Here is a 26,233-nt window from a genome sequence, read left to right on the forward strand (position 1 = left end):
AGAAGGCTGTATTGCATTCTTCAGTTTTCTTGTTATGTTGTGTATTTGATGGATTAGTTTACAAGAAAACCCTATTTTAAAATTGAAATTCTACGTATAATCTCCCCCCCGCTGCCTCCGGGGTGTGGTGTGGGTATTTTGTTTATGGATTTGATATTGCAGGAGACCAAGCAATTGGGCATGGACCTAGTGTTTGGACACTGTGCCAAGTAGAAGGGAGGGATTTTGATTGCTGGGAACTGGTGCCAGATCAGGACTTACAGATGGAGCATGTTCTGCACCTCCAACTTTCTTTGGCATGCATTCCCAGTGTGATTATTTGACCATGCTGCTGGGTACTGTCACACTGGAAGAAAAGATGCAGAACTAGCATAGGGAGGAGAAGAGGATCTTGAGGTGGGGGAGAGCTGCAGGAGGTCTTGTTTTGCTCAGAGTGTGGGGAGAGAGTTGGAGCATGAAGTGAAGCAGAGAAGATGAAAATAAATAAACTGGTCTCCTCAGGAAAGAGCATTAGGGCTCAGAGAATAAATATTGACTCTTCAGGTTGTGTGTACAGCATTGGAATCCCCTTTCAGATTTGTGTTGTAAAGCTCACTCTACCATAAAATAGAATTCTTAATTCAACATATTCTCTTCATTCCAGTGCACTCTGGCTCATCGTCTAGTTCTAAATATGACCCGGAGATTCTTAAAGCTGAAATTGCTACTACAAAATCCAGGGTAAGAAATACAAATGGACCTTTGCTTTCCACTAATGATCTTGATATAAATTATCAGAAATTCTCTGAAGTCAGTGTCCCAAAGTTAAACTATAACACATTTTTCTTGAAGGCTTTGAGCTTGCCTGAAAGCTGATAGAGGATATTTTGCTATTATTTTTGATATTATGAGCTTTTAACTAGGTGGTGACTTTGTACTGCAATTTCAAATACCTAGGAATGGTCTCCAGACACTGGTAGCTATTTTGTGTTCAGTTCAATGCAGATTTTTAGAGTGCTGTCCCTTCTCATGGAGACTTTACTTGTGGTCATTTTTGTTCCCAATCTAAAGTAGGTGTGTCAGGCTTCTATGGAGGAGCATAATAGAGAAAACTACAGGGTCCATGTGTTTACAATTTGCATTATCTTCCCGCTCTGTTAGTTGTACAATGAAATCTCTTAATGGGACAGCCCAGTAGGTGGCTTATATTATTGAAATTAAGCAGCTGTCTTATTATTTAACCATGTTTAAAAAGTCTGTAAAGATGTTAAACATTATTTAATAAAAATGACATTCATTGCATTCCATATTTGTCTCCTTTTAATCTTTATATGTCAACTTGTGTATTTAATAGTTAAGAATTTCCCATCTCTTGCTCCTAACTTAATGCTACATAACTTCTAGGAACGGGATGCATATATCTCCACTAGAGGGTGATTTTATAATACTGTCCAGATGAAGTAGTAGTTATGGCTATTCACCATTGTTGTGCTAAATTGATATTCTAGGAGATTCAGCCTGAAATGCCCATCCTGATTAAGCATGTTCTGATTGTGTGGATAATACTGTACCTTTAATCTTAATGGGTGTATCAGTCTGAAAATGTAACACTTTGCTCTTCCAATTACTACAGGTTAATAAATTGAAGAGAGAGGTAGCTCATATGAGGCAGGAACTGCAGTACAAAGAGCATGGCTTCCAGACGCTAAAGAAGTAAGTTTAATGCACAATCTCATTTTCTGGTGAAAAGTTCTTTCCCTCCTCCTCCCTTCCCCCCCCCCCCCAGTTTCTTTAGCTGCTTGAATAATGCAAGCCTTTTCTGTGCCTGCGTGCTCTCCTAGGATGTGAGCTTCTGGGCACACAACTGACAGACTCGAAAAGCAACACACATAGCACATAGTAGAATCTGCCACTTGCACATGAAAGTGCTAGTGTAGCAAATGTGAGCAAGCACAAACTGACTTAACTCCAAAAAGTACTTCCAACAATGTCATGAGGCCACATTATGTCATCATTTAAATTACAGTACTGCCCACTGCATCTAGTACTGCTTAACACTGATGTCATGGTAGGGCCCAGGGTCTTGATTCAAGGGTCATTGTTTTTAGGGGCATTGAGGAAAAGCTGTACAAAGACAAGGACCCTGATGCTTACCAGTGTAGGAATAACAGTTGGCATTTCTTGAGTAATGAGGCATATAGTGTAGGTGGTTAATTTTTACCACTTACAAATTCATGGAAGTGCCAGCTCCTCTCAGTAGAATTCCCTTGGGAGGAGGGAAAGACCAGCTGTCAAGTTGTTCAGCCTACTTCTGTTGAAGAGAATACACCACTTCACCATGACGTCTGTGCCCTGTTTAATATGCAGAACATGTCGAAACTGGTTTCCTTACAAATTTTTAGGAAGTCTTTCCTCTGTAATTTACAAACCAGTTGCTTAGCAGCTACTAGATTGGTTTCAGATATATGTCACGTCTCTGAGGAGTATTTATTTATATTACCAGACATCCTAGAACCCCTATGGATGGGCCGGGAGCCTGATGTGCTAGGTGCTGCACAAACATAGAACAAAAATGGCCTTTTTACAGCTTCTGTCAGTTGCTTCTTAAATCTAAGCCCTCCAATCTTTCTCCTGCTATGATGAATTCAAGGAGAAAATAAAAATATCCTGTTTACTGAAGGAAGATTTCCAGTGTGGAAGCAGGGAAAATGTGCAGTGATTCACTTTGCCTGTCATTAACCAAGAAGATTTGTTTAATGACACTTTGAAGGAAGGAATATATTAACTTCATGGAGTTTGATTTCTATTTTCTGATAGTGAATAGAAAGACTCCTAGGTTTGTCACACTCCATGGTTTTCAAGGGAAGGCAGTATCAAGATAAAAATTTGTGCTAAGGTACAACTATGAAGGAAGAAGAAAAGAAATTCCTGTTGCATGGATTTGTCTGCCTTTTGCAGATGTCAAAGACCTCTGGGGATAACTCTCAGATCTCAGTCCTTGCTTATACTTGCTGTGACAAAGCTCTGTCCTTGCCTCCATGGGTCCCGCATTTCCTGGCAGATTTCGCTAGCCTCAGAGGCTCACTGTGACCCTCCTTGTAACCCTTCTTTCTCTAGAGACAAGGGTCACGGTCTATTGAGCCATTTTCATCATAAGCCAGCGAGGGAGGTGAGGAGAAGTTATCCTTCCTTGCACAGTCTCTGTTGTCTCCCAGTCTCAGTGATTAAACAGGGGGCAAAGGTGGGGGCGGGGGAGAGCCCAGGCCCACCCTTTACTCCGGGCTCCAGCCCAGGGACCCTAATAGTATCAGCTATGGTAGCTGACCTTTTAGAAACATGACATGTACAATTCCCTGGGCTACTTCCCCCACAGCAACCCTCACTTCCTCAAGCTCCACTTCACCCTTACCTCAGGGCCTCGTTCCTTGTGCCTGATATGGTGTGTACTACTCAGCTTCTCCAACCACGCAACTTCTTCCCACAGCTCCTGACATGCACACCCACCTGACTAACTGGGAGGCTTTTAACTAGTTTCAGCCAGCCCCTGATTGGCTTCAGGTGTCCCAATCAACATAGCATTCTCCCTGCCTTCTGGAAAGTTCTTAATTGGCCCCAGGTGTCTTAATTGTCCTGGAGCAGCTTCCATTTCACTTAACCTGGTACCAGGGATTTGTTTAGCCTGGAGCTAATATATCTATCTCCCGCTACTTTTCTATAGCCATCTGGCCTTGCCCTGTCATATTGCATATACCTTAAAAAGAAAAGGAGTACTTGTGGCACCTTAGAGACTAACAAATTTATTAGAGCATAAGCTTTCGTGAGCTACAGCTCACTTCATCGGATGCTCATCGGAAGTGAGCTGTAGCTCGCGAAAGCTTATGCTCTAATAAATTTGTTAGTCTCTAAGGTGCCACAAGTACTCCTTTTCTTTTTGCGAATACAGACTAACACGGCTGCTACTCTGAAACCTGCATATACCTTGTTGCACTAGCATCTACTAGTATAAGTGGTATATTCTAACAATGTGTTTGGATGATCAAATTTGTGTAGGCAAATCCCATTTTCCATGCTTGCACCCGGGTGCTAGTATGCCAAAAGTGCCAGGACTAGCAGAAACCATGCTGAAGCCCTACCGAAATTCTGGCCCTGTATTATCAGGAAACCTAAAATGGATGATTAGCTTTCGATGGGTTGTGGAATCTGTAATTGTCACTTTAGGCAGAGTGGTGGAGTGTGTACTAGTTGTGGCTTGAAGATCTCTGTGTACAATATTTGTATCTATTAATGCCTAAGTGGTACTTGCATCTTAACCTGTTTTAAAATGTTGGAGTACATCAATCAATCCTGTACAAATATATTAAGCATAATTCACTATATGGTAGATCTGTGCAGATGCCCCCACAACCTTTCTGCAGGCTGCAGATCTTTGCCTGTTGCTGTTTGAAGCAGTAACAACAGCCATACCTCTAGGAAAATACTTCCTCTTACTCTCCCCCTCTCTGTGGTGGTCCTGCTTGGTCCTCGGAAGTACAAAGCTCTTATACTAGAATCGAGAAGAGAGTACTGTGAGGGGGGTTCATATGTTTTAATTTTGTACTCACCCTGAGGTGACACTAGCCTCACTTTGCTGCTAAAATGTGTCCGATACTCTAAAATTGGAGCACTGAGCTGACACTTTAGGATGCAATTTTCAGATTTATTTGGCATTCTTCAGGAATACCATAGTCCTTGGTTATACAAGTTTACTTACATGTTTTTATCATGTACTTTGTAAAATCCACTGTTTCATATTCTACTAACATAAGTGATATAGAAAATAACAGGAGCTCCTTCATCCTGAAGATATCAAAGTGGCAACATGCCCAGTACCTGGAGACTAATTAAGGGCATATTCTATAACACTCATGCCAAAAGTGTCTCCCTTGTACCATTCTCAATACACATTTAGACTGATCCTGCCGTTGTCCATGTGGAGAAATCCTTGTAATGTTCTACAGTTTTGAGGGGATCTTGCCAAGACATCAGAAAATACCAGACCTGAATATTCATCTTAACTTTTCAGCTGGGCCAGGTGCTTTCTGGAACATGACTTTTGGGCCTTCTAATTCTGAAAATGCTTATTATATTGTGAATGGGACAATTGATATATCTAATCTGTAAGTGATTATTGTGATATATCTGTAAGTGAGCATTGCAAACAGTGTTTGCAGTGTCAAGCTGTAAGTTATCACAGAGACATGAGAGACGAGTTCAATAAGTTTGTTCTGTTGACATTTACAAACACATGAAGGTGGACAAGTAAAAGCATCTATGTTCCAAATTCTGCTCTTCTTAGATGGGCATCAGTTTGGAGTAATTCTACCGGAATTTGACTCCCAACATATGATGTTGGCAATAGTAGGAATTTTATTTCACTGCACTCGTTTCTCATTGCAGGCATGTCAAAAACCAAAGGGATGGCATTAAAGTAGCCCCTCTTAGTTAGCTTCAGAATAGTGGAATTCTCAAGGTTAATGTAACTGCATATACATTAACAAGGTTAATGTAACTGCATATATTCAAAAGGGGAAAAGAACCATGATCATTCACTAACTATGTTGTCTCCTTCTTATGGGTGAGGACAGCCCATGATTAAGGGTGTTTACATGCTAGGAAGCGAACACAGAAAGTTGCATGTGTTTTAGCATTTGAAATGCCTTCACGTAAAATTTCTTTAATAAATTTGAACTACAGCGTCACGTGCCTAAATTATTTTGGGCATATCTTGAGTGTTTTAAGTCTCTTTTCTCTTTTTATTTTGTAACTGTTCATGCAGAATTGATATGAAAATGTCTGATACTCAAGGTGGATACAAACTTGATGAAGCACAAGCCATATTAAGTGAAATGAAAGCTATCAAGAAAGCAATCACTTCAGGAGAGAAGGAAAAACAAGATCTCATTCAGGTACTGAAATAATTTTAAATAATGAGCCATTGATGGAAAGGACAAGGCATGGCCTTGAAACACTCTTGCAAAGTAACTGGAAATGTTCACAATATCTAGGGCAGACCAAATCTTTTATTTCAAAGAATATAATTATTAGTTCAGGAGTTAATATAAAATGACCCAACGTTTGGAGTGGAGCTGTCATCCTTTTGGTTTTATTTACTGATCACAAACTCAAAGATGGTATGATGTGACATTGGCTTCAATTAAAGCACTTTATCATCCCCAGATCTCTAAAATGAGAGCAAGAACATCAAAGGAAAGCTTGCTGTGAGACGCTTGTTCCTAGTAAGGAACTATTTATCAGAGAAGGGTCACTGTGATTTTTACTCAAGCTTAAATATCTCATTTAATGTAATGATGTTGTGCAGCTGGTGATTTTTTTCTGGCAAGAAAATAGATGACTTTGTGAATTCTTGTTTTAGAGCTTAGCCAGGTTAAAGGATGGCTTTATGACTGACAGAGGATCACAGTCAGACCTGTGGGACAGCAATGCATCCTTATTACCTCCACAGTATCTGGATGTTAGCTCCCAAACAGATGTTTCAGGAAATGTGAGTAACACGTGACACAAACACATGCAAAAATGATTTCTGTGCATTGGATCAATGTTGTCATATTACAAGTCTTCAAGGTAGGGCACATAACTATTAATTGATGGGCCTTCAGAGTTTCAACATCAGTTTCAAAATGAAGGAGGTGGTAGTGGTGGTGGTACCTGTCCATTTTATAACTTTTATCCTAGTGGTTAGAGCACTTGCCTGGGAAGTGGGAGACCCAGGTTCAATTCCCCCCTGTCTGCCAGCAGGTGAAAGATTATTTGAGCAGGGGTCTCCCCTCTCCCAGTGGGGGCCCTAACCACTGGACTACAGAGATTTCTCTCTCTCTCTTCCCTCCCTCCCTCCCTTACTCCTCCTTCCCACCTAATAGTCATTGGGCCTGAGTGTGGGAGAGTGACTCCTATAATTCAGTGATTAGTGCACCCACCTAGCAGTTGGGGGACCCTGGGTCTGGTCCCCCTGCTCCAATCACTCTTTCATTATTCTGCCACAGTGGAACAGCTTCAGTAGGAGAAACTGATGGATCCCCCCCATCAGAATATCACAGAGCTCAGGAGGTGGGCTTTCCCACCTTCCTCCCCTGCTGTATCCTGGGTCTTCCATGTCCCACAGGAGTGCTCTAACCACTGGGCTAAAAGTTATAAGGTGGGTGACAGCAGCAGCTCCTCCTCCTCTGGCCAGTTCATGTGCAGCAAGAAGCAGCTAAAGTGTTTAAACCCTGTAACTTGAGGAGGTGGGTTCCAATTTGTGGATCTGAAGCGGAAATAAGCACCTCCTTACAGCCTAGACTTAGGCACTTATATCTGTTAGCAGGGCAGGACTTAACATATACTCTTCTGGTTGGCATCTCCCATTGGCTAGCTTTGGGGGCTCCCTGCCTGGCATGCTGGCATTTGTGGATCACATTCTAAGGCCTCTATCTCTTCCCATGCATTGTATAGGCACCTAACTCGGCTTTGGGGATTCCAGTGTTATTCCTGTGATTTTTTTTTTCTAGGCACCTAAAAGTTAGACACTATAATGCTCAGTGTTGCAAAGCCTAAGTCTCTTTGTGGATCCCACCCTTTGCCCCCCCTAAATATTTCTTCCTTGAGGCATGGAATATTCTGTTAACCCTTCAGTTATAAGACAAGCATTATGACATAGGGAATGTTTTGAGGCTACCTATGGACTTAGCTTTGAGGAAGATTACAAACTTGCAGGGCTAGGTCATTCACGAAGTTAGTTTCTACTAGCTGGGGATTTGAATTGTAAATGAGTAATGTTACCAATTTTTTAAAAATTTCAACTCTTTGTTACAATTTGTTACAATGCAACCCTGTGTAGAGGACAATCACAGGCTTATGCACCCCTTAAAAAAGTAAGTGGCACTTAAGTGGTGCATAACTCTGGTGCTGGCCCTCTCCACAAGAGTGTACTTTACCCTTGGATCCTATTCTTGTAAATGGGAATTATGAAATAGGTGCAAATCCTTAGGGCTTTAAAATTAATGATTCCTTGGAGTGAATTCTTCCAATGTCTGTTGATTAACATCCTTAACTTTCAAAGATATATAGAAGCCCTCTAATGCACACATCTTAACTTTTGCACATAAAAAAGGCGGCTTCTTGCCACTTCTTAATAAGATTTAATAGCAGGTTGCTGTAGTATGGTCTCGTACTAAAATTATAAAATGTGTGGTGTCTTTTAGCACCATAAACTTTCGTGGTGCTTTACAAACATTGGGCTCTGATCTGGCAATCGGATCAGTGTAGGCAAACCAGTGTCACCCTTGGCTGGAGCTCTACACAGGTGCAGCGGGGACAACCCATATGGATCAGATGGCAGGTTTGGTATCATCGTGACCAATCCTGCAAATCCTCACTTGAGTGAATAGTCCTTACTACTGTAGTTCTATTTGTGTAAGGCATCTATCAGCCCAGTCCTAATAGCCATTATGTTCCTTGCCCGAAAGATTTTTCAGTGTAAATAAGACAGACCAACACAACACATATTGTAACATTTCAGAAGAGGGAGATAGTAAAAATTACCTTGCAAAATGTCCTCCGCTGTAGTTTTAAATGCAAAAAGTCCTCCGCTGTAGTTTTAAATGGGGGAAAATCTGGGCCCCAATCATAGATGTGAATTAGTCAGCTTTTGCTGTACTCTATAACTGGAGAGCAAGATAACTCTTGCATCTTATATCAGTTTTTAAACACCTGAAGCACATAATCATAAAAAATCAATCAAAAGAAACAATTTTCAGTGTGATCACCTCTTGAATCTATGAATTTAATTCAATTGACAAGATAGCAGCATTACAATTTCAATATACAATATAGAATGTCTCAAGGCACAATAGCTGTTTATTAATTCACTGGTATTATACTTTATTTCCTAGTTTATCACAAGCACTAATAATCAGTTGGCTGAGAAGGTCAGATTACGCCTCCGATATGAAGAAGCAAAGAGAAGGTAGTTGGTGTTTTGTCTGTTGTTGCTTACCATCGGGACTGTACAGTTCAAAATGTAAACAGATATCTGTGACTGAGGGGAAAACCCATTAAGAGCACAATTAGAACATCAGTGGGGATGGTGGGGCATTCACTGGAACTCTGAAAGATCTTTTCTGCTCAGGGGCCAGCATGCAGCAACTGTTTCTTTGAAAGTCTCCAGCTTTTAGTGACAATAAAGACTGTATGGAATTGAAAATGCAAATCATACATTAGGATAGCATCTTAATAATTAACCGGAATACTCAACAGAGTAAATACAAATTTTTAAATAATCACAGTACAGAAGATAAACACAGATTCTACCCTTCTCCGTACTTACCTTATAAAATAGATGTATAAAAAAAATGAAATTTAAAATATTAAGAATAAATTGATTCACTTAGACTATAAAGAAAATTAATTTCACATAAGTCTTTTCTTGACCAGGTAAATAAAGCAATTGTCTGTATAACTGAAACATCATTGCTACATCCCAATATTCAAATTGTTGAGCTTGTGAGGCAAAAGGCTTCTGCATCAAAACCGGGGGAAGTCATTATAGTTCTCAAATGACAAAAGTAACAAAATAGTAAGTAAAGTAGCAAGTCTTCAACTTTGGGTGGACCTGGATGGCATAAACTATTGTGCCTCTGAATGCCTCTAGGCCTCCTCACCTAATGAGCCAACTGTGTTTCAAAACAGAGCTATGAAGTCCACTTTTTAGCTTAGTATTCAAAACTTCCAAATATTTCTCAGATCTATGGATCACTTTTAAATCAGAGCTTGGGAGACACATGGGTTGCATTAACACCTGATTATTTACAAACATCTTCTGTTCTAAGCTTAATGAAAATTCTTAAAGTCCTGACCTAACCTAGTTTCTGAAATCCCCAAGAATGCAGACGTTTGACTTGCAAAAGTCTTGAAAATGTTGAAGTTTTAGACTTAAGCTGTTCCTCCGGACATGACCTTGGAATGTAAATTCAAATTTTGAAATTGCAACTAATAATTAACATAGAGGCATTGTGCTTTGGTAGATATAGAGCATTCATCTACCTCTGCCCTACATAAAGCAGCTGGGGCATAGCTGAGGAGATGACGTATTCTCCTCAAAAATGTATTTGGCATTTCTCTAATGAACTTTCCATCCCCAAATTTCCACTATAGAAATTTAATGAGATAATATAATTCAATAATATAATTTCTGAGCACAAACGGTAGCTGTGAACAGTCTGAGAGCTTGTGCCATTAAATAATCCCCATGCACACTAGAAAAACAAAGAATTGTTTGCATGGACCATAAGGCTCTCCCCATAGTTTCCTGTATACATTTATCCCATTCACACCTGAATGTAAAGCATATAAACAGATAAGAAAAGCACTTACCCTGTTTGATATAGTGGTCATCAATTATCCATTTATGGAACTTTGGTTTATATCCAAAAGTAAATACTTTAGTTTTCAGCTAATCTATAGTTGTGTATACCTGCTGACAAAAAAATGCTAAAATCCCATAATGGACATTTCAGACTCAAAGGCATTTGGGACAACAAAACCATACCTGCCTATAGCAGGACACTGGTCAATTCAGAATTTTAGGGGCAAAATACTACTTCCCCTCAATAGGCCCAGTACCATTTAATATAAAAATTAAAAAGATAGGGGGACAACAAACTATGATACACACCCTTTATAATAGACATAGGATCTGTTAGATTGTCCTTCCATCCTATCCTAACCCTGGCCATTGTTTGGCCAAGAAGGGCTCTCAAAAGATAGTTAACCTGAGATGTTACCAAGCCCTTACAAGTTTCTTCCTAAAATGGCTTCTGTCAACAGACTTAAAAGCAAATTTCAAATCGGTAAAGGCCATATAAAATATTCCCCCATTGGGGGAAACAGTATTTGTAGATCAAATGTGAGAGCACAAAATAATTAACTATATCTGAGAAGCCATATTTCCTAAAGCTGGCTAGTTCTCTGCAAAAAGGTTACAGCTCTCAGCCTTAACAGGTATCTAGAATAGATTTTGAAGACCACATCTAAAAGGCTGATTGGATGATAATTCCCACGTTCATTTCTATCCTTCTTATCATAAAGTGGGACAATAATAACAGTAGACCAACTAGCAGGGAAGTTCCCGTATTATTGGAACCAATTTTCAAAATCTATTTAAAATTACAGAAAGTTTGCAACCCCAGGTATTTCTTACCTTCTTGATAGATTGGCAAAGTGGAATTAAAAGACAGGCCCCATATGCTGAGTCTGTAGGAAGAATAAGAATTTCTCTGTCCCCAGAACCCAGTGGAGCATTAGTCTCCCAAAAGAACCAAGTAAGCTACTGGGTACTTTTCCATAAGTGAGTCAGGGATTCAAGCACTATGTAGGGAGACTCATTGTAAAAAGGAGAGTCCCAGTGGGAAGAGTAAATATTCAGGCCTTATAAAAACAGATTTATCTGGAAAGATAAAACTGAAGGCCTGGAAATAGGGGTTACTTGATGTTAACTTAGTTATAACATTTAATTTAATGGAAACACAAAGGTCCAGACTACTTGTAGGTCTCCTGCTAACATTCTTAACATCCCTTTCTGAAAAGATTCAAGGGCCTGGTGATCGTCTCATCCTTAGCTAGCTGGGCTTCTCGAAGGAAAGGTCAATGCAAAGTGACTTGCGCCAGCCTAATTTTGTAATGTAGAGCAGGCCTAAGGGTATGTCTACACTATGGGGACTATAGTGGCATGGTGATGGTGCCATAGCTCTGCTAGCATATCCCCATAGTGTAGACCAGCATATACCATGGAATGGGTTTCCCATCACTGTAGGAATATCACTTCCCCACGTAATGGTAGTTAGGTTGATGGAAGAATGTTTCCGTCACCTTGCTGTATGTACACTGGAAGTTAGATTGGCATGGCAACGTTGCTTGGGTGTGGAATTTTCAGATCCTGAGCAACGTAGCTATGTTCACCTGAATTTAAAGTGTTGACCAGGCCTTAATCAAATTGGGATAAACAAGGTGGGAATTGGACAGCAGATACCAGCCATTGTGACTGAACCCTTGACCAAGACATGTCTTATAAGGTCTTAAATGGATATTTTAATGGCTTAATGACATATTTGACATCATTGCTGCAGCAGTTGGAGCATAACAAAAGTTTAAGTATGTTCTTGCGAGTACACTTAAGAGCACCCTTCCTAAAGGACTGCCTCCATTTTGGTGGGTGCAATTTGCATCAGCCATTGAAGTGCAGAAGCAGGTCTGACTACTTGAATTTCTAATCAATTTTGGCTGTGTAACACTGACAGACCTTGGTCGCCAGTGGGCGGGATCAAACCTGATACCTATGGAGCTTAGTGCATGAGCAAAAAGCCAACTGGCTCTTAGTGAAGGTTGTAGAGCAGACTCATTTTATCTCTCTCTCTCTAAGTGGTCTCGATACCACTAGATGAGACACAACACCACACCCAGAAGGTGTATGGGTTACAGGTACACACAGGTATAGAAGTGTACATGCACTGATTTGTTCCTGCAAGTAGGGAGCCACTTGTTTGGGGCAATAAAGGAGTCAGATTGCATATCGGGATAGCAAACAAACAATCTAGAACAGTGGTTCTCAAACGAGGGCCGCCGCTTGTTCAGGGAAAGCCCCTGGCGGGCTGGGCCGGTTTGTTTACCTGCCGCATCCTCAGGTTCAGCTGATCGCAGCTCCCACTGGCCACGGTTCGTAGCTCCAGGCCAATGGGGGCTGCAGGAAGGGTGGCCAGCACATTACTCAGCCTGGGCTGCTTCCCACAGCCCCTATTGGCCTGGAGCGGCAAACCGCAGCCAGTAGCCGCAATCGGCCGAACCTGCAGACGCAGCAGGTAAACAAACCGGCCTGGCCCGCCAGGGGCTTTCCCTAGACAAGCAGCGGCCCTAGTTTGAGAACCACTGCTCTAGAATGACTGTTCTATTTAAAAAGAGTAGTTAAAAATAAAACTAAGCATCCTTTCCTCCACTTCCTTCAGCCTCAGAGGTGATGGGCACTCAGAATGACTATTTGCCTGGCACCTCAGAACCTACTATTGCTGATTTCTTTGTAATGTAAATCTGGACTTGTCCATGAAAGATATGGTGTAAATACTCAGTCTGTGAATGCTGAAGGGCTGGAGTTTTCAGCTAAATTCCAAGTCGTTTGCAAAGCATTTATTCCATAACGATGAAAGAATTTTTTTGGACTTTAAAAGTGGGTTGTTTTTTTTTAATCCAAAAAACAAAGAATGGTTGCTTGCAAAGCAGGAGCAAATTCAGGGTTAGTTTTTTTTTAAAAAAAATGTAAGAATGTGTGCAGAGCATTGAGAGCAAATTCCATTGAAAAGCCATATCCATGCAAATGTATGCCAAGAGTGATCAGATTAATATCAAGCAATCCTCTTATAAAAATTCATATTCCTTCAAAATGCACCGAGGAATTCTTGTATTATAAATTAATGCCACTGTGAATTCTTCATTGGAGCACACTGTTGCACTTAATCAGGCAGTCAGAAACAAAATAGTTCTAAGAAGGCCTAAAAATATTCAGGATGAATTTCTAATAATTATAGAATTTAAATTAATTAAGAAGAAGCAACCCTACAGTGGGAACTGGCTCTGCAGTAAGAATGCTTCCCTTCCCCCCCCCCCCCCTGCAAATGTGGCTTCTTTGCAGAAAAGTGACAGAAAAAGCATTTAACATCCATTCTAGGGTAATAAGAATAAGTTAGGTAGGCTTAGTCCTGGCCAGGTTGCCTCCCTTTCATAGAGTCCTATGGACTTCTGGTCCTCCTGTGCTTTGGAACTGGAGAGCTGAAGTTGAATCCTGAGAGCCTTTGACAACCATAAAAAGAACAGGAGGACTTGTGGCACCTTAGAGACTAACAAATTTATTTGAGCATAAGCTTTCATGGGCTATAGTGGCTTTGGCAACACACATTTTTTCATGTTTTCTCTGTGTGTGTGTGTGTGTGTGTGTGTGTGTGTGTGTGTGTGTGTATATATCTATATATCTTCCTACTGTATTTTCCACTGCATGCATCTGATGAAGTGGACAGTAGTCCATGAAAGCTTATGCTCAAATAAAATTGTTAGTCTCTAAGGTGCCACAAGTACTCCTCGTTCTTTTTGCTGATGCAGACTAACACGGCTACCACTATGAAATTTGACAACCATGTAACAACGGCTTCCCCCTTTTCTGTGATCTTGCTAACTCTGACAAGCCAATCAGGGATTGGATTTAGTCTGTACCTGAGGGTGTATTTACACTAAGATTTTTAATTCCAGTTAGTTGGCTGCTGATTTACCTGAGTTAATAAATACAATTGTACATGCTCAGCCTAGCATAAACCTCAAACACTTTTGTGTTCTGGAACAATGTAGTATGTCCAGAGTACAGAAGAACTGGCAAACTCAGATTGGCAAAAAGAAAAGGAGTACTTGTGGCACCTTAGAGACTAACAAATTTATTTGAGCATAAGCTTTCGTGAGCTACAGCTCACTTCATCGGATGCATTTGGTGGAAAATACAGAGGGGAGATTGATATACACACACAGAGAACATGAAACAATGGGTTTTATCAGACACACTGTAAGGAGAGTGATGACTTAAGATGAGCCATCACCAGCAGCAGGGGGGGGAAAGGAGGAAAACCTTTCATGGTGACAAGCAAGGTAGGCTATTTCCAGCAGTTAACAAGAACATCTGAGGAATGGGGTGGGGGGGGAGGGTAGGGTGCGGGGAGAAATACCATGGGGAAATAGTTTTACTTTGTGTAATGACTCATCCATTCCCAGTCTCTATTCAAGCCTAAGTTAATTGTATCCAGTTTGCAAATTAATTCCAATTCAGCAGTCTCTCGTTGGAGTCTTTTTTTGAAGTTTTTTTGTTGAAGGATAGCCACCCTCAGGTCTCTAATCGAGTGACCAGAGAGATTGAAGTGTTCTCCGACTGGTTTTTGAATGTTAGAATTCTTGACGTCTGATTTGTGTCTATATATTCTTTTACGTAGAGACTGTCCAGTTTGACCAATGTACATGGCAGAGGGGCATTGCTGGCACATGATGGCATATATCACATTGGTGGATGCGCAGGTGAACGAGCCTCTGATAGTGTGGCTGATGTGATTAGGCCCTATGATGGTGTCCCCTGAATAGATATGTGGACAGAGTTGGCAACGGGCTTTGTTGCAAGGATAGGTTCCTGGGTTAGTGGTTCTGTTGTGTGGTGTGTGGTTGCTGGTGAGTATTTGCTTCAGATTCAGGGTCTGTCTGTAAGCGATTACTGGCCTGTCTCCCAAGATCTGTGAGAGTGATGGGTCGTCCTTCAGGATAGGTTGTAGATCCTTGATGATGCATTGGAGAGGTTTTAGTTGGGGGCTGAAGGTGATGGCTAGTGGCATTCTGTTGTTTTCTTTGTTGGACCTGTCCTGTAGTAGGTGCAGGATGCATCCGATGAAGTGAGCTGTAGCTCACGAAAGCTTATGCTCTAATAAATTTGTTAGTCTCTAAGGTGCCACAAGTACTCCTTTTCTTTCTGAAATCTGAAACCTCTAATAAATTTGTTAGTCTTTAAGGTGCCACAAGTACTCCTTTTCTTTTTGCGAATACAGACTAACACGGCTGCTACTCTGAAACCTCTCTTTATAGTGTGTATGATAAACCCATTGTTTCATGTTCTCTGTGTGTGTATATAAATCTCCCCTCTGTATTTTCCACCAAATGCATCCGATGAAGTGAGCTGTAGCTCACGAAAGCTTATGCTCAAATAAATGTTAGTCTCTAAGGTGCCACAAGTACTCCTTTTCTTTTTGCGAATACAGACTAACACGGCTGCTACTCTGAAACCTGTCAGATTGGCAACCAATTGACTTCAGTTTAACTCCAGTCTTATCACACCCTGAATGAGATGTGTAACTACTGTCCCATGAGGGCAATTTGCATGCCAAACTTCATCTTCCCAGCCACCAGCCTTTTCAGCTGTAGAGCTGTTAAAAAAGAATCCCTCCGAACAAACAAACAACAACCCATCTTTCATATTTTATATCAAAACTGCTGAACCTTTTTTTGTATAATCTTTCCACGAAAGTCCACGTTTTGTCAGAGAAAAAGCATGGAAAACTTCATCCTTAAAGGGGAAAGCTTCAAAAACCTAAGTGACTTGAGTCCAGGTAGCTAGAATAGAAATTTATGCAATCTGATCTGCTATATAGCTACCCACTAAAACTCCAGCTATTATTCTATTGAAACCATTAAAGTTACTGATATACCAGCTATTGCTGTTGATTCCCTTCTTTTGATTATTCAGTACCTATCTCTTAGGTTCTTGAACATATACTGCAGCCCTGAAGTACCAGTAACTATAAAGTTTAATATTGAGCTTTGGAATAATGCCTGTAATCAAAATAGTTTTTATGCAGTATCCAAATAAGTGACTAGTGATTCAGAGTCATATTTTGTCAACCCTTTGACTGTTAACATACACACACGTTGCTGCTGCCTGAAGTTTAAGTTTTAATGCTTCAATTTTTTTTCAAATCTGGACTTGCACTGAGGAACCTTGTTCAAAATAGCAGGGTGCCCTGAAACTCAGAGCTGAGGGTTTAGGAACAAGCTCATTCACACAGTATCCAGATGCATTAGTTAGGGTTAACGTTTGTTATGTTTATGTATACTTTAATATGGCCTGTAAATGTGCTTACTAAAACTGTTCAACATTCAATATTCAGATTCTTTTAGTACTAGCTAGCATCATATTAGCTTTGTCAATACAAGATCAGTTTTTTCATTTGAAATGCAAGTGACTTAATCTGGTATCCATAGAGAGCACTTCACAGCCCTGAAGTACAAAGGTCTCTCAATCCACAAAACAAGTAAAGCACTGACAGTGGCAGTGTGTATCAGCCTGTGTGTATCAGCTCTGACTTGGATGGAGCATCTCTAGGTTTAGACTAAGATGTTTTTCACTCCCATAACTTCTGTTGGGTACAGCTGGTGGAAGCAGTAGTGGAGGCAATTCTCAGATGGGTCTCGTATCTATCACTGTTAGAAGATGTGGTTAAAAACTTCTGGGTCTTACATAAGCTGCCATTTCCTTTGGTGCTGCACTGTTGACAATCATGGATCTGAAAAATCATAGTGTAAACAATGCCAGTGGGGGAGGGTAGTTCAGGCTCCACGCTGAGCAGATTAGCAAAGATGCTAATTGTCATAGTGGTTCATTTTGTGGACATGTGTCTAGTAGCAGCTGGGCTCAGGCCACTAAACACAAACACTGTATGTGAAGTGCTCTTTATTTTTTTTTCTATAGAATAGCAAACCTAAAAATACATCTAGCTAAACTGGATAGTGAGGCCTGGCCAGGTGTACTGGATTCAGAACGGGACCGACTAATATTAATTAATGAGAAGGAGGAGCTCTTAAAGGAAATGCGATTCATTAGCCCCCGGAAGTGGACTCGGGTTGAAGTGGAAAGATTGGAGATGGAGAGAAAACGTCTAGAGGAAGACCTTCAAGCTGCAAGAGATACTCAAAGCAAAGCCTTAACAGAGAGGTATGCAACCAGAGCAGAGGAAAGCTTAAATTACTGGCTTAGAGATAGAATAAGAATAAATAATCAAGTTTTATCATGGCAAAATAGCAAGGTGCCCTGAGGTTCTAGGAATATCCACAGGCAGCTGAGAAGTCTTCTGCTTTTAAGGTTTTGTCTGAAAAAAAGGTTTTGTCCCCAAGCACCCCTCCCCTTCTCATTTACTCTGTGTAATTAGCTGCTGTCCTACACAAGTATGCTAAAAATATATTCATGAGTATTGGAAAAATTCCAGACACTGTAGAGATCCATGATCACATGAGTTTTTACTATTGTGAAACACATCTAGCTAAATGAATGGCTCCTACTACCATTCTAAAATTAACTCCTTTACTTGGAGCTTATGGAAACACTCATTTTGGGATGTCACAAAAGAACTGAGGGTGGGAGCAGGGAGGAAAAGCTTATTTTTAGACACACTACTCTGTAGTGCATCCCCCTTTGTTAATGATGCCGCTGAGAATCCATTTGACTTCTGCATCAATCAAATTTTCACCCTCTATAAAGCACAGTGTACTCAGATATATGTGTACACTTTGAAGCGTGTACAGCTATGAACTTAATTAGTATTTCAGAAGTTCTCTGAAGTGAGATGAAAGAGTAAATTTCTAGCTGAAATTCTAGTAACAAATTTAAAAACTACCCTTGGCCCAAAGGTATAAATCAAGAAAAGCCTACAATGCGACAGCTGTTGGGCAGGGCTTCTATTTTTCAAAATAAATTATGACTTATGAACTTGAAGATACTTTAATATCATTAGAACAGGAAACATATAATCTAAATGTGCGAGTTCATTAAAATCTCCATCTGCTTTCCTCACTGCAAAACTTGTAAGCCCTGCAAGCTTGCTTTTCAGTGCTTATGCTGAGTTTTCTTTGAGGAAGAGCTAGATTCAATGAGAACTTCATATAGCTGAGTGATCATATTTTGCTTTCTAATCCCTATTGAATACCTGCTGTTTCAATTGCATGGGTTTCCCCACTTTTCCTTCTACTATGGAAAATGTTCTAACTAAGGGCAAAAATGCAAAATTTGCTCTCTTACACCATTGTAAATCTGAAGTAATGCTAATGCTTCAAAGGAATTTCTCTTGCTTTACCTACATACATATAAAATATGGTTGTGATGTAAATCATAGGAGTGTAGGACGGGAAAGAACCTCAGTAGGTCATCTAGTCTAGTCCCCTGCACTCAATGCAGGACTACGTAATAACTAGACTATCCCTACATGGTGACTAAGGCTGCAGCAAGCCAGGGTGTGCAGCAAACTGGGTCCACATGGCGAGTTGATGCGTGACCACTGGTGCACTGTAGATTCACACTTGCTGCACACTAACTGGCTGCGTAGACAACCTGTTCTTTAAAACCTCCACTGATGGAGATTCCACAACCTCTCTGGGCAATTTGTTCCAGTGTTTTAACCACCCGGAGTGGAAGTTTTTTCTAATGTTCACCTAAATATCCCGTGCTGAAATTTAAGCCCTTTGCTTCTTGTCCTATTTTCAGAGGTTAAGGAGAACAATTTTTTACCCTCTTCCTTGTACCAACCTTTTATATATTTGAAAACTGTTATTATGTCCCCCCTCATCTTCTCTTCTCCAGACTAAATAAACCATTTTTTTTTCAATCTTCCCTCACAGATCATGTTTTCTAGACCTTTAATCATTTTTGTTGCTCTTCTCTGGATTTTCTCCCAATTTATCCACATCTTTCCTGAAATGTGGTGCCCAGAACTGGTGCACAGTACTCCAGCTGAGGCCTAACCAGCATGGAGTAGAGCAGAAGAAATACTTCTCGTGTCTTGCTTACAACACTCCTGCTAATACATACCAAAATGATGGTGTGGTTTTTTTTTTTTTTTTTTTTGCAACAGTGTTACACTGTTGACTCATATTTAGCTTGTGGTCCACTCTGACCCCCAGATCTCTTTCTGCCGTACTCCTTCCTAAGCAGTCGTTTCCCATTTTGTATGTGTGCAACTGATTGTTCCTTCCTAAGTGAAGTACCTTGCAATTGTCTGTTTTGAATTTCATCCTGGTTACTTCAGACCATTTCTCCGGTTTGTCCAGAACATTTTGAATTTTAATCCTATCCTCCAAAGTACTTGCAACCCCTCCCAGCTTGGTATCGTCGTCAAACTTTAAAACTTTCATGTGCCCCAACTGAGCTGGCCTTGGCTATCTGTTTTTTTTATTGAAGAGTACTTGTGGCACCTTAGAGACTAACAAATTTATTTGAGCATAAGCTTTTGTGAGATAAGTGAGCTGTAGCTCACGAAAGCTTATGCTCAAATAAATTTGTTAGTCTCTAAGGTGCCGCGAATACAGACTAACACGGCTGCTACTCTGAAACCTGTTTTTTATTGGTGTTATAGTAGTGGTTAGAGGCCCCAAAAGAGAGTCAAATCAGATTGTAGTAGGTGCTGTATAAATATATAGTGAGAGAAGGCCCTGAACCCAGAGACCTTCTAGTCAAAATAGACAATGGACAAAGGATGGGAGAGGAAACTGAGACCCTGAGGTAAATGACATGCCCAGTAGCTTACAGAAGGTCAGTGATGGTGCTGGGAATAGAACTCAGTGCTTCTGATTGCCTGCCTAGTGCCATATCCAGTGGACCATGTTGCCCCTCTCTCCTCCCATTCTTTATGCTTTATTGTGTAAGTAAGTAAAGATTGTTCCTGCTCTCCTGTTGCTCTCTAAGTTGAACTCTTCAGGCTTGATGGCAAGGATTTTCCAGGAGAGATTTCTTTGGTCTGGAACTTGTTTTTTAAGCGGTCCAACGCACGTTGGCCATTTTAGACAGGGAGCTCTTCTGGCTGTCTTTTCTCTGACTGCTGGGGATTTTCTACACGGTGACTAAGTCTGCAGCAAGCCAGGATGTGCAGCAAACAGGGTCCACATGGCTAGTTGATGCGTGACCACTGGTGAACTGTAGATTCACACTCTCTAGCTTGCTGCACACTAACTGGCTGCGTAGACAAGCCTGGTTTTAGCTAGACTGGATTTAGACTCTTGATGGTACATGAAGCCTCAGGCAGTGTCAGTATATTACCTAACATTCATCTTTGTTTCTATTTACATAAACTAGATACCAAGTACTATGGTGAGGAGTTTCTAGTAAAGCTCCTTCAGTGGGAGGAGAGGTGTAGGAGGAAAGCGCCTGAAAAACCCACTTTTCCCATTAGAGGTGTGTGGAGAATCTCCCACTGAAAACCCAATCACAAATATATCATGCCTCATTACCAATTATAGAGGCAGATTCTGGGTCTGCTCCAGCTGCTTAGCACTGCTCTGGTGACATTAAACAGCTGAAGGAAAACAATGGAGCTGCGTGCACTCATTAGAATTTGAATGTGTAGAAATATATTTTATAAATCTGGAAATTACACTGGATCATAAATGTCTTTAGCTATGTGATTTTTTTAACCTATTTTATTTAGAGAAATATTTGACATGAAAAATGTATTCCCTCTCCTTTTTGAAATTGAGTGAAAGGATAATTCACAAACCCACATTTTCTGTTACATTGACCGTAAGACTCTAACTGTGTGATTGGCAAAATGCCTCCTGAGTTATCCAAAAGTGACCACCAAATGTCTGTGGACTGACCCTAGAAACACAGCCAGGTATAGTGCTTGCTGCTTTACCCAGAAATAAGCATTAGCAGGACTGGGCCCCAGATTTTAGTTTTCTTTGAAGCTGTTTAAAAAACCAAGCAAACAAAAAAAATGAAAATAGTATAGAACTATTTTACACAGGGCTGATTACTGTCCTAATTTACTCTACTTAGTCTCAGCGGAATTGCATAGTAAGGGCACAGTTTACTGCTTGGTCTTCATTTTGATATTAAAAAGTCATTTTAACTTATTGTCCATCTTTGCTGTCTTCTCTAGATTGAAGTTGAATAGCAAAAGAAATCAGTTGGTCCACGAACTGGAGGAAACAACACAATTAGTTGTAATGTTACACACCCAGCTGAAAAAGTGAGTTTTCAGTCTTTCAGAGATTTACATATGCTTTAAATGGGCATCACATGACTGTCCTTTCTCCCTTATCATAGTGCTCAAATTTTGTATAATAAGAGTTGAAATAATAAAATGCTTGGATTTGGGTGAGGGATGGGAGTAATAAGATAACTTATCACAGAAGTTGATGTTACTAAGGGTCTAATCTTAGCAAAGAAGCATGTATATTATGCCTGATAATTATGCCACTCACAGCACACGTATCTCTGAAAGTGGACTTCAGATTTATGCTCCTGCTTGTAAATGTGCCTATTGTATTTATGATATCTTTGAACTTGTTCTAATGAAATATTATGTACTTCATTTGTTCAGACTGTCTTTTTGGAAAAGGATAAAGTTTGAAGCTTTGGAGACTAGTACACGTATTCAGGCACTAAAATCATCCTCAGAACTCGATACAGAGTTGGCCCATCCATTGGAGAAATAGGGTTTCTATCAACTGGGCAAACTGAGCTGATGTTATTCTTTGCTGTTTTTCCTTTTGGCTTCTGCTCTGAGGCCTAGCCTCTTTCATTAAGGCAATAGTGAAAAGACTGGAAAGAAATTTTAGTGCAAGATATCTGACTGTTAGAGAGGCTACTTAGAACTATTGAAGATAGGTAGCTATTCCTACATGGTGAAGTAGGCATTATTTCTAGCGCTTGGAGCTGCGTCATGCATTCATTTCCCAGTTCACCGTGTGGGCTGTGTCACTCATTATTTCCTTACTCTGTGCACAGTACTTTCTGTTCTTGACACACTCACTCAATGATTAGGGCAAACACACGGTACGAGCAAATGCTTGTGTGCATGTATTTGCATGTGCAATATAATGAAGTTCAGCCAAACTTTCTGTCACAGGGAAAGAATAAGAATTCATCCTTTAAAAATGAAATCAGGCCTGCCCGGGGGGGGGAGCGGGGGGGGGGGAGAGTGGGGCAATTTGCCCCAGGCCCCCGAGCCCCGCAGGGGCCCCCACGAGAGTTTTCGGCAGCAGGTCCTTTAGTGCCACCGAACACACCTGGAGTGAAGGACCCACCACTGAAGACCCGCCGCTGTTTCTTCCGCTCTGGGTCATCGGCGGCAAGGGGTCCTTCCACTCCATGTCTTCGGTGAAGTGCCCCAAAGACCCGGAGTGGAAGGACCCCCGTCGCCGGAGACCCCAGGCCCCCTGAATCCTCTGGGTGGCCCTGAATGAAATTACAACTGTTTTATAATAGAGTGTATTTACTAGCTCTCAATAGTCTTACAAACATTACCAAGGTTCATACTCAAATGCTGGTGGTCTCTTTTAAGCCATGCTTCACACAACAGGTGGTTTTCGTAAGACTGATGTGATATACATCTGCCAACCTAGTGCAGAAGGCAATCTGTGTTAAAACTCTGCTGAACTCTGCATGTTTTCTTTAAAAGAACAAGCATATGGTATATGATTTATTTAGCACCACTCCTAGACAGCATTGCAGTTACTTAAGTAATGTTATGCTTATTAATTAGCATTTTCCTAGCTTTTTCAGCATTAGGAGGTTTTTTTTTATATCATGTTAAAAATAACCCAAGTGTAAGTTTTTAAACAATAGCAAATCTAGATTTGAAGTGAGGGCTAAAGGCTCTAAGACTACTAGTGTTTGCAGTATAGTACTTACTATGCTAAGTAGTTCCATTGACTTAAATGGAACTGCTCCGGGTAGTAAGTATTGTACTTGGTAATTAAGTATTTGTAGGATCATGCACCAAGGAATCCTCACTGGTAACATATGTGAGGCCTAAGGGGTTAAATAGTTCTGTTTTAGTTTGGGAATGGTATTTTATGTTGTTCTTGCTGATCTCATAACTGACACAAAAATACAAATTGTTCATCATCTTATTAAAACAAATCTACAAGTCCAGCGTTCTTACGTCAACAAAATCCTCTTACACACTTTACCCCGTTGCTTTCTGCTTCTCTTAAATAAAAGTTGGTGTGAATTTCTCACTTGTGAAGTGAAAGCCAAATAAGGCTAGCTTAAAACAGTCCTCGTACAGGCGTGCCAGTGTATTATTTCCTGATTTATAACATCTCCTATGTCAGTTCTGAGTTTCTACTGAGCAGAAACAATTGTGCTGCATTGTTCGGGTCTTTTTATGTGAAAAAGCATCCTCCAAGGACTCAGCTAACACTTACTTCACTTGAGATTAATTCTGATTTGAGGCAGATCTCCAGAGGTAAATGGGTAGTCAGAGCTGTGTTTAGTCACTCACTATTGTGGCATGGAATAACTGAGGCTGATTCTGCTTGGCAATGCTAATTTTTCACATAGATGAATTTTGCAAGTCAGTTCAGAACAGCAAGTTACTGGGCCCATCCCAGACAGTTGCAGGCTGAACTTCACAGCAGGCCGAATACTGGGTTGGAGTTTGAGGTTAGACAACTGGAAACCCTTCCTGTGACATGAAGGGATTGTCATCTCCTCACTGTGGCATTAAGCTCATCTTTCCTGTATGGGGCAAAGAACCTGTTCTCATGCTCCACCTTGAAGGTTAAGAAGAACCAGAGGGGCTCCACATAATTGAACAAAGAATGCTGTTACTCTAATCCTTTGCATTGAGTTGATGATTATTTGTGTGTGTGTGTGTGTGTGTGTGTGTGTGTGTGTGTGTGTGTGTGTGTAAGAGAAGGCTCATCGGATGATGAGTACAGCTTGTTGAAAAAAGCAAATTATATCACCTGTTTTCACTGAAGTTTCATCAATTCAATTTTGGAAATTTTCAATCAACTGTACTGACGGGTGACCATTCCTGTGTGGATTTTAATTCAAACTTCTCAGGGTGCCTAGGGCTATGGACTGGTGTCTTGTTGTTTAAAAGCTAAAATAGCAACCTGCACCAGCATTTTGGTGAGTGTGATGATGAGTCATGCATAAAAATGTCACAGTGTCTTTCAGAATTCATATGATGTAAAAGTCAAGCTTTCTCTGACATGTTTGTGTTTTTCTGCAGCCTCTCTACCAGCATGCTTTCCCTCTCTTCAGGCAGCAGCCCTGGCTCTCTTGCATCGAGCAGAGGATCTCTTGCCACCTCTAGCCAGGATTCTTCCACCTCAGCCAGTTTTACTGATCTCTACTATGAGCAGTGGGAACAGTTGGACTCAGACTATCAGAACAAAATCGACTTCTTACTCTTGGAGGGAGCTGCTGGATTTAGGCCTTCAGGCTATATCACCACTATTCATGAGAATGAGGTGGCAAAAACTCACAAAACAGATGCCACCAGTCGTATCCAGGCTCTGAGATCTTTGTCTGGGACCCCCAAATCAATGACATCCTTATCTCCAAGGTCATCTCTGTCATCTCCCTCTCCGCCCTGCTCCCCACTAGTGATAGACCCTCTCTTAACTGGAGATGCCTTTTTGAGCCACATGGACTTTGAAGATACGGAAATAAATACAAGTCTTTCTGAACTCTCTCTAAATGCTGGAAGTGGCAGCTACAGATTGGAAGAGCCTAGGGCTGGGGACAAACATCTAGGCCAAGGTATAGTAACAGCTCAACTTAAAAGTAACTTTAAAATCCTCTTTACAAAAATCTTTTTAGTTGGACAGCAAAGTAAGAAGCTAAAATTCAGACATTGCAAACATTGCTCAACAGCCTTTAGTACAAGGACTTCTGGCAGCCTCCATCCAATAATGCATTTGTGACATCTAACTATATACTTTACCCCAGCTGGACAACGAGTTAGTGATTTAATTCATATCCAGGAATGAATTCCTTTCCTAACCTCTTCAGTCCCTAACTAAGCTTAGCAGCATTTGATTTTTATTTATCCTAATGATTATTAACCAATTTAACAAATAAAACATCTTAACAATTTTTGTTTTTACAAATGTGAGAAATTAAAAGGAGGTAGGGTAGGAATTAGAGTTTGGGCAGCACTGGTAGTGGGGCTGTACAGGGCTCCCAGCACTGAGAGCAATGCTACAGGGTGTTCCTTGCATGGCCAAGAGGCCCAAGTCACCAGGACGGAAGGTATGGGGGAGGCTGCAGTCCTGGCTCAGCAGTGCAGAGACCACTGGTCAGGACTGCAAGGAGAAGGATGAGCCCCAGCCGTGGGGTGCTGCTGAACAGTTCCTGCTGGGGGGATGGCTCCTACTCAGCTGGCTGACGAGTGAGTGGGGCTATGACAGCAGAACTGCAGAGACCTCTCTGCTTAGCTGCAGAGCCAGTGATACCCAATCTCTGCAGGCACAAGATGTGAGGAAGACTGTAGATCAGATGGGATAGAGAAGAGCCCCCCAGCTACAGGGGAGGCCACGCAGCTGCTGAATGGCTCCTGTTCAGGGATGGAGCCATTCAGCGGCAGAGTGGCCTCCCCTGTGGCCGGATGTCATCCTCATTCTCCTTGGCCTGGCCAGGGGTCTCTGCTTTGCCCTGCCACGACCGCAGCCTTCCCCATACCATTCACCTGCAGGGATTGGATATCAAGAGGCCCCATGGCGGTGCAGGAGTAAATGAGTGAGACTGTGACAGTGGGGCTACAGAGGGGTCTCTGCATTCCTGCATGGCCAGTGGCACCTGATCCCTGCAGACACAAGGCAGGGAGTTTGCACTTGTGCCGATTGTTATGATCCATTTTTTTTTTGTTTTCAG

The 26,233-nt window shown here is 41.1% G+C and overlaps 1 protein-coding gene across 2 annotated transcripts in view; it reads left to right on the forward strand.

The window, feature by feature from the left end:
- WWC1 (WW and C2 domain containing 1) overlaps positions 1 to 26,233 on the forward strand; it is a 150,706-nt gene that overhangs the window by 88,416 nt on the left and 36,057 nt on the right. For both annotated transcript variants that reach the window (XM_038412492.2, XM_043491011.1), the window contains exons 4-11: positions 644 to 720; positions 1,613 to 1,692; positions 5,795 to 5,924; positions 6,392 to 6,520; positions 8,907 to 8,980; positions 17,324 to 17,566; positions 21,498 to 21,587; positions 24,588 to 25,120. In XM_038412492.2, the coding sequence (XP_038268420.1) occupies positions 644 to 720; positions 1,613 to 1,692; positions 5,795 to 5,924; positions 6,392 to 6,520; positions 8,907 to 8,980; positions 17,324 to 17,566; positions 21,498 to 21,587; positions 24,588 to 25,120 (1,356 nt within the window). The remainder of the gene's footprint in view (positions 1 to 643; positions 721 to 1,612; positions 1,693 to 5,794; positions 5,925 to 6,391; positions 6,521 to 8,906; positions 8,981 to 17,323; positions 17,567 to 21,497; positions 21,588 to 24,587; positions 25,121 to 26,233) is intronic.

The sequence above is a fragment of the Dermochelys coriacea genome, chromosome 8 (genome assembly GCF_009764565.3).
Source record: "Dermochelys coriacea isolate rDerCor1 chromosome 8, rDerCor1.pri.v4, whole genome shotgun sequence".
Taxonomy (NCBI): Eukaryota; Metazoa; Chordata; order Testudines; family Dermochelyidae; genus Dermochelys; species Dermochelys coriacea.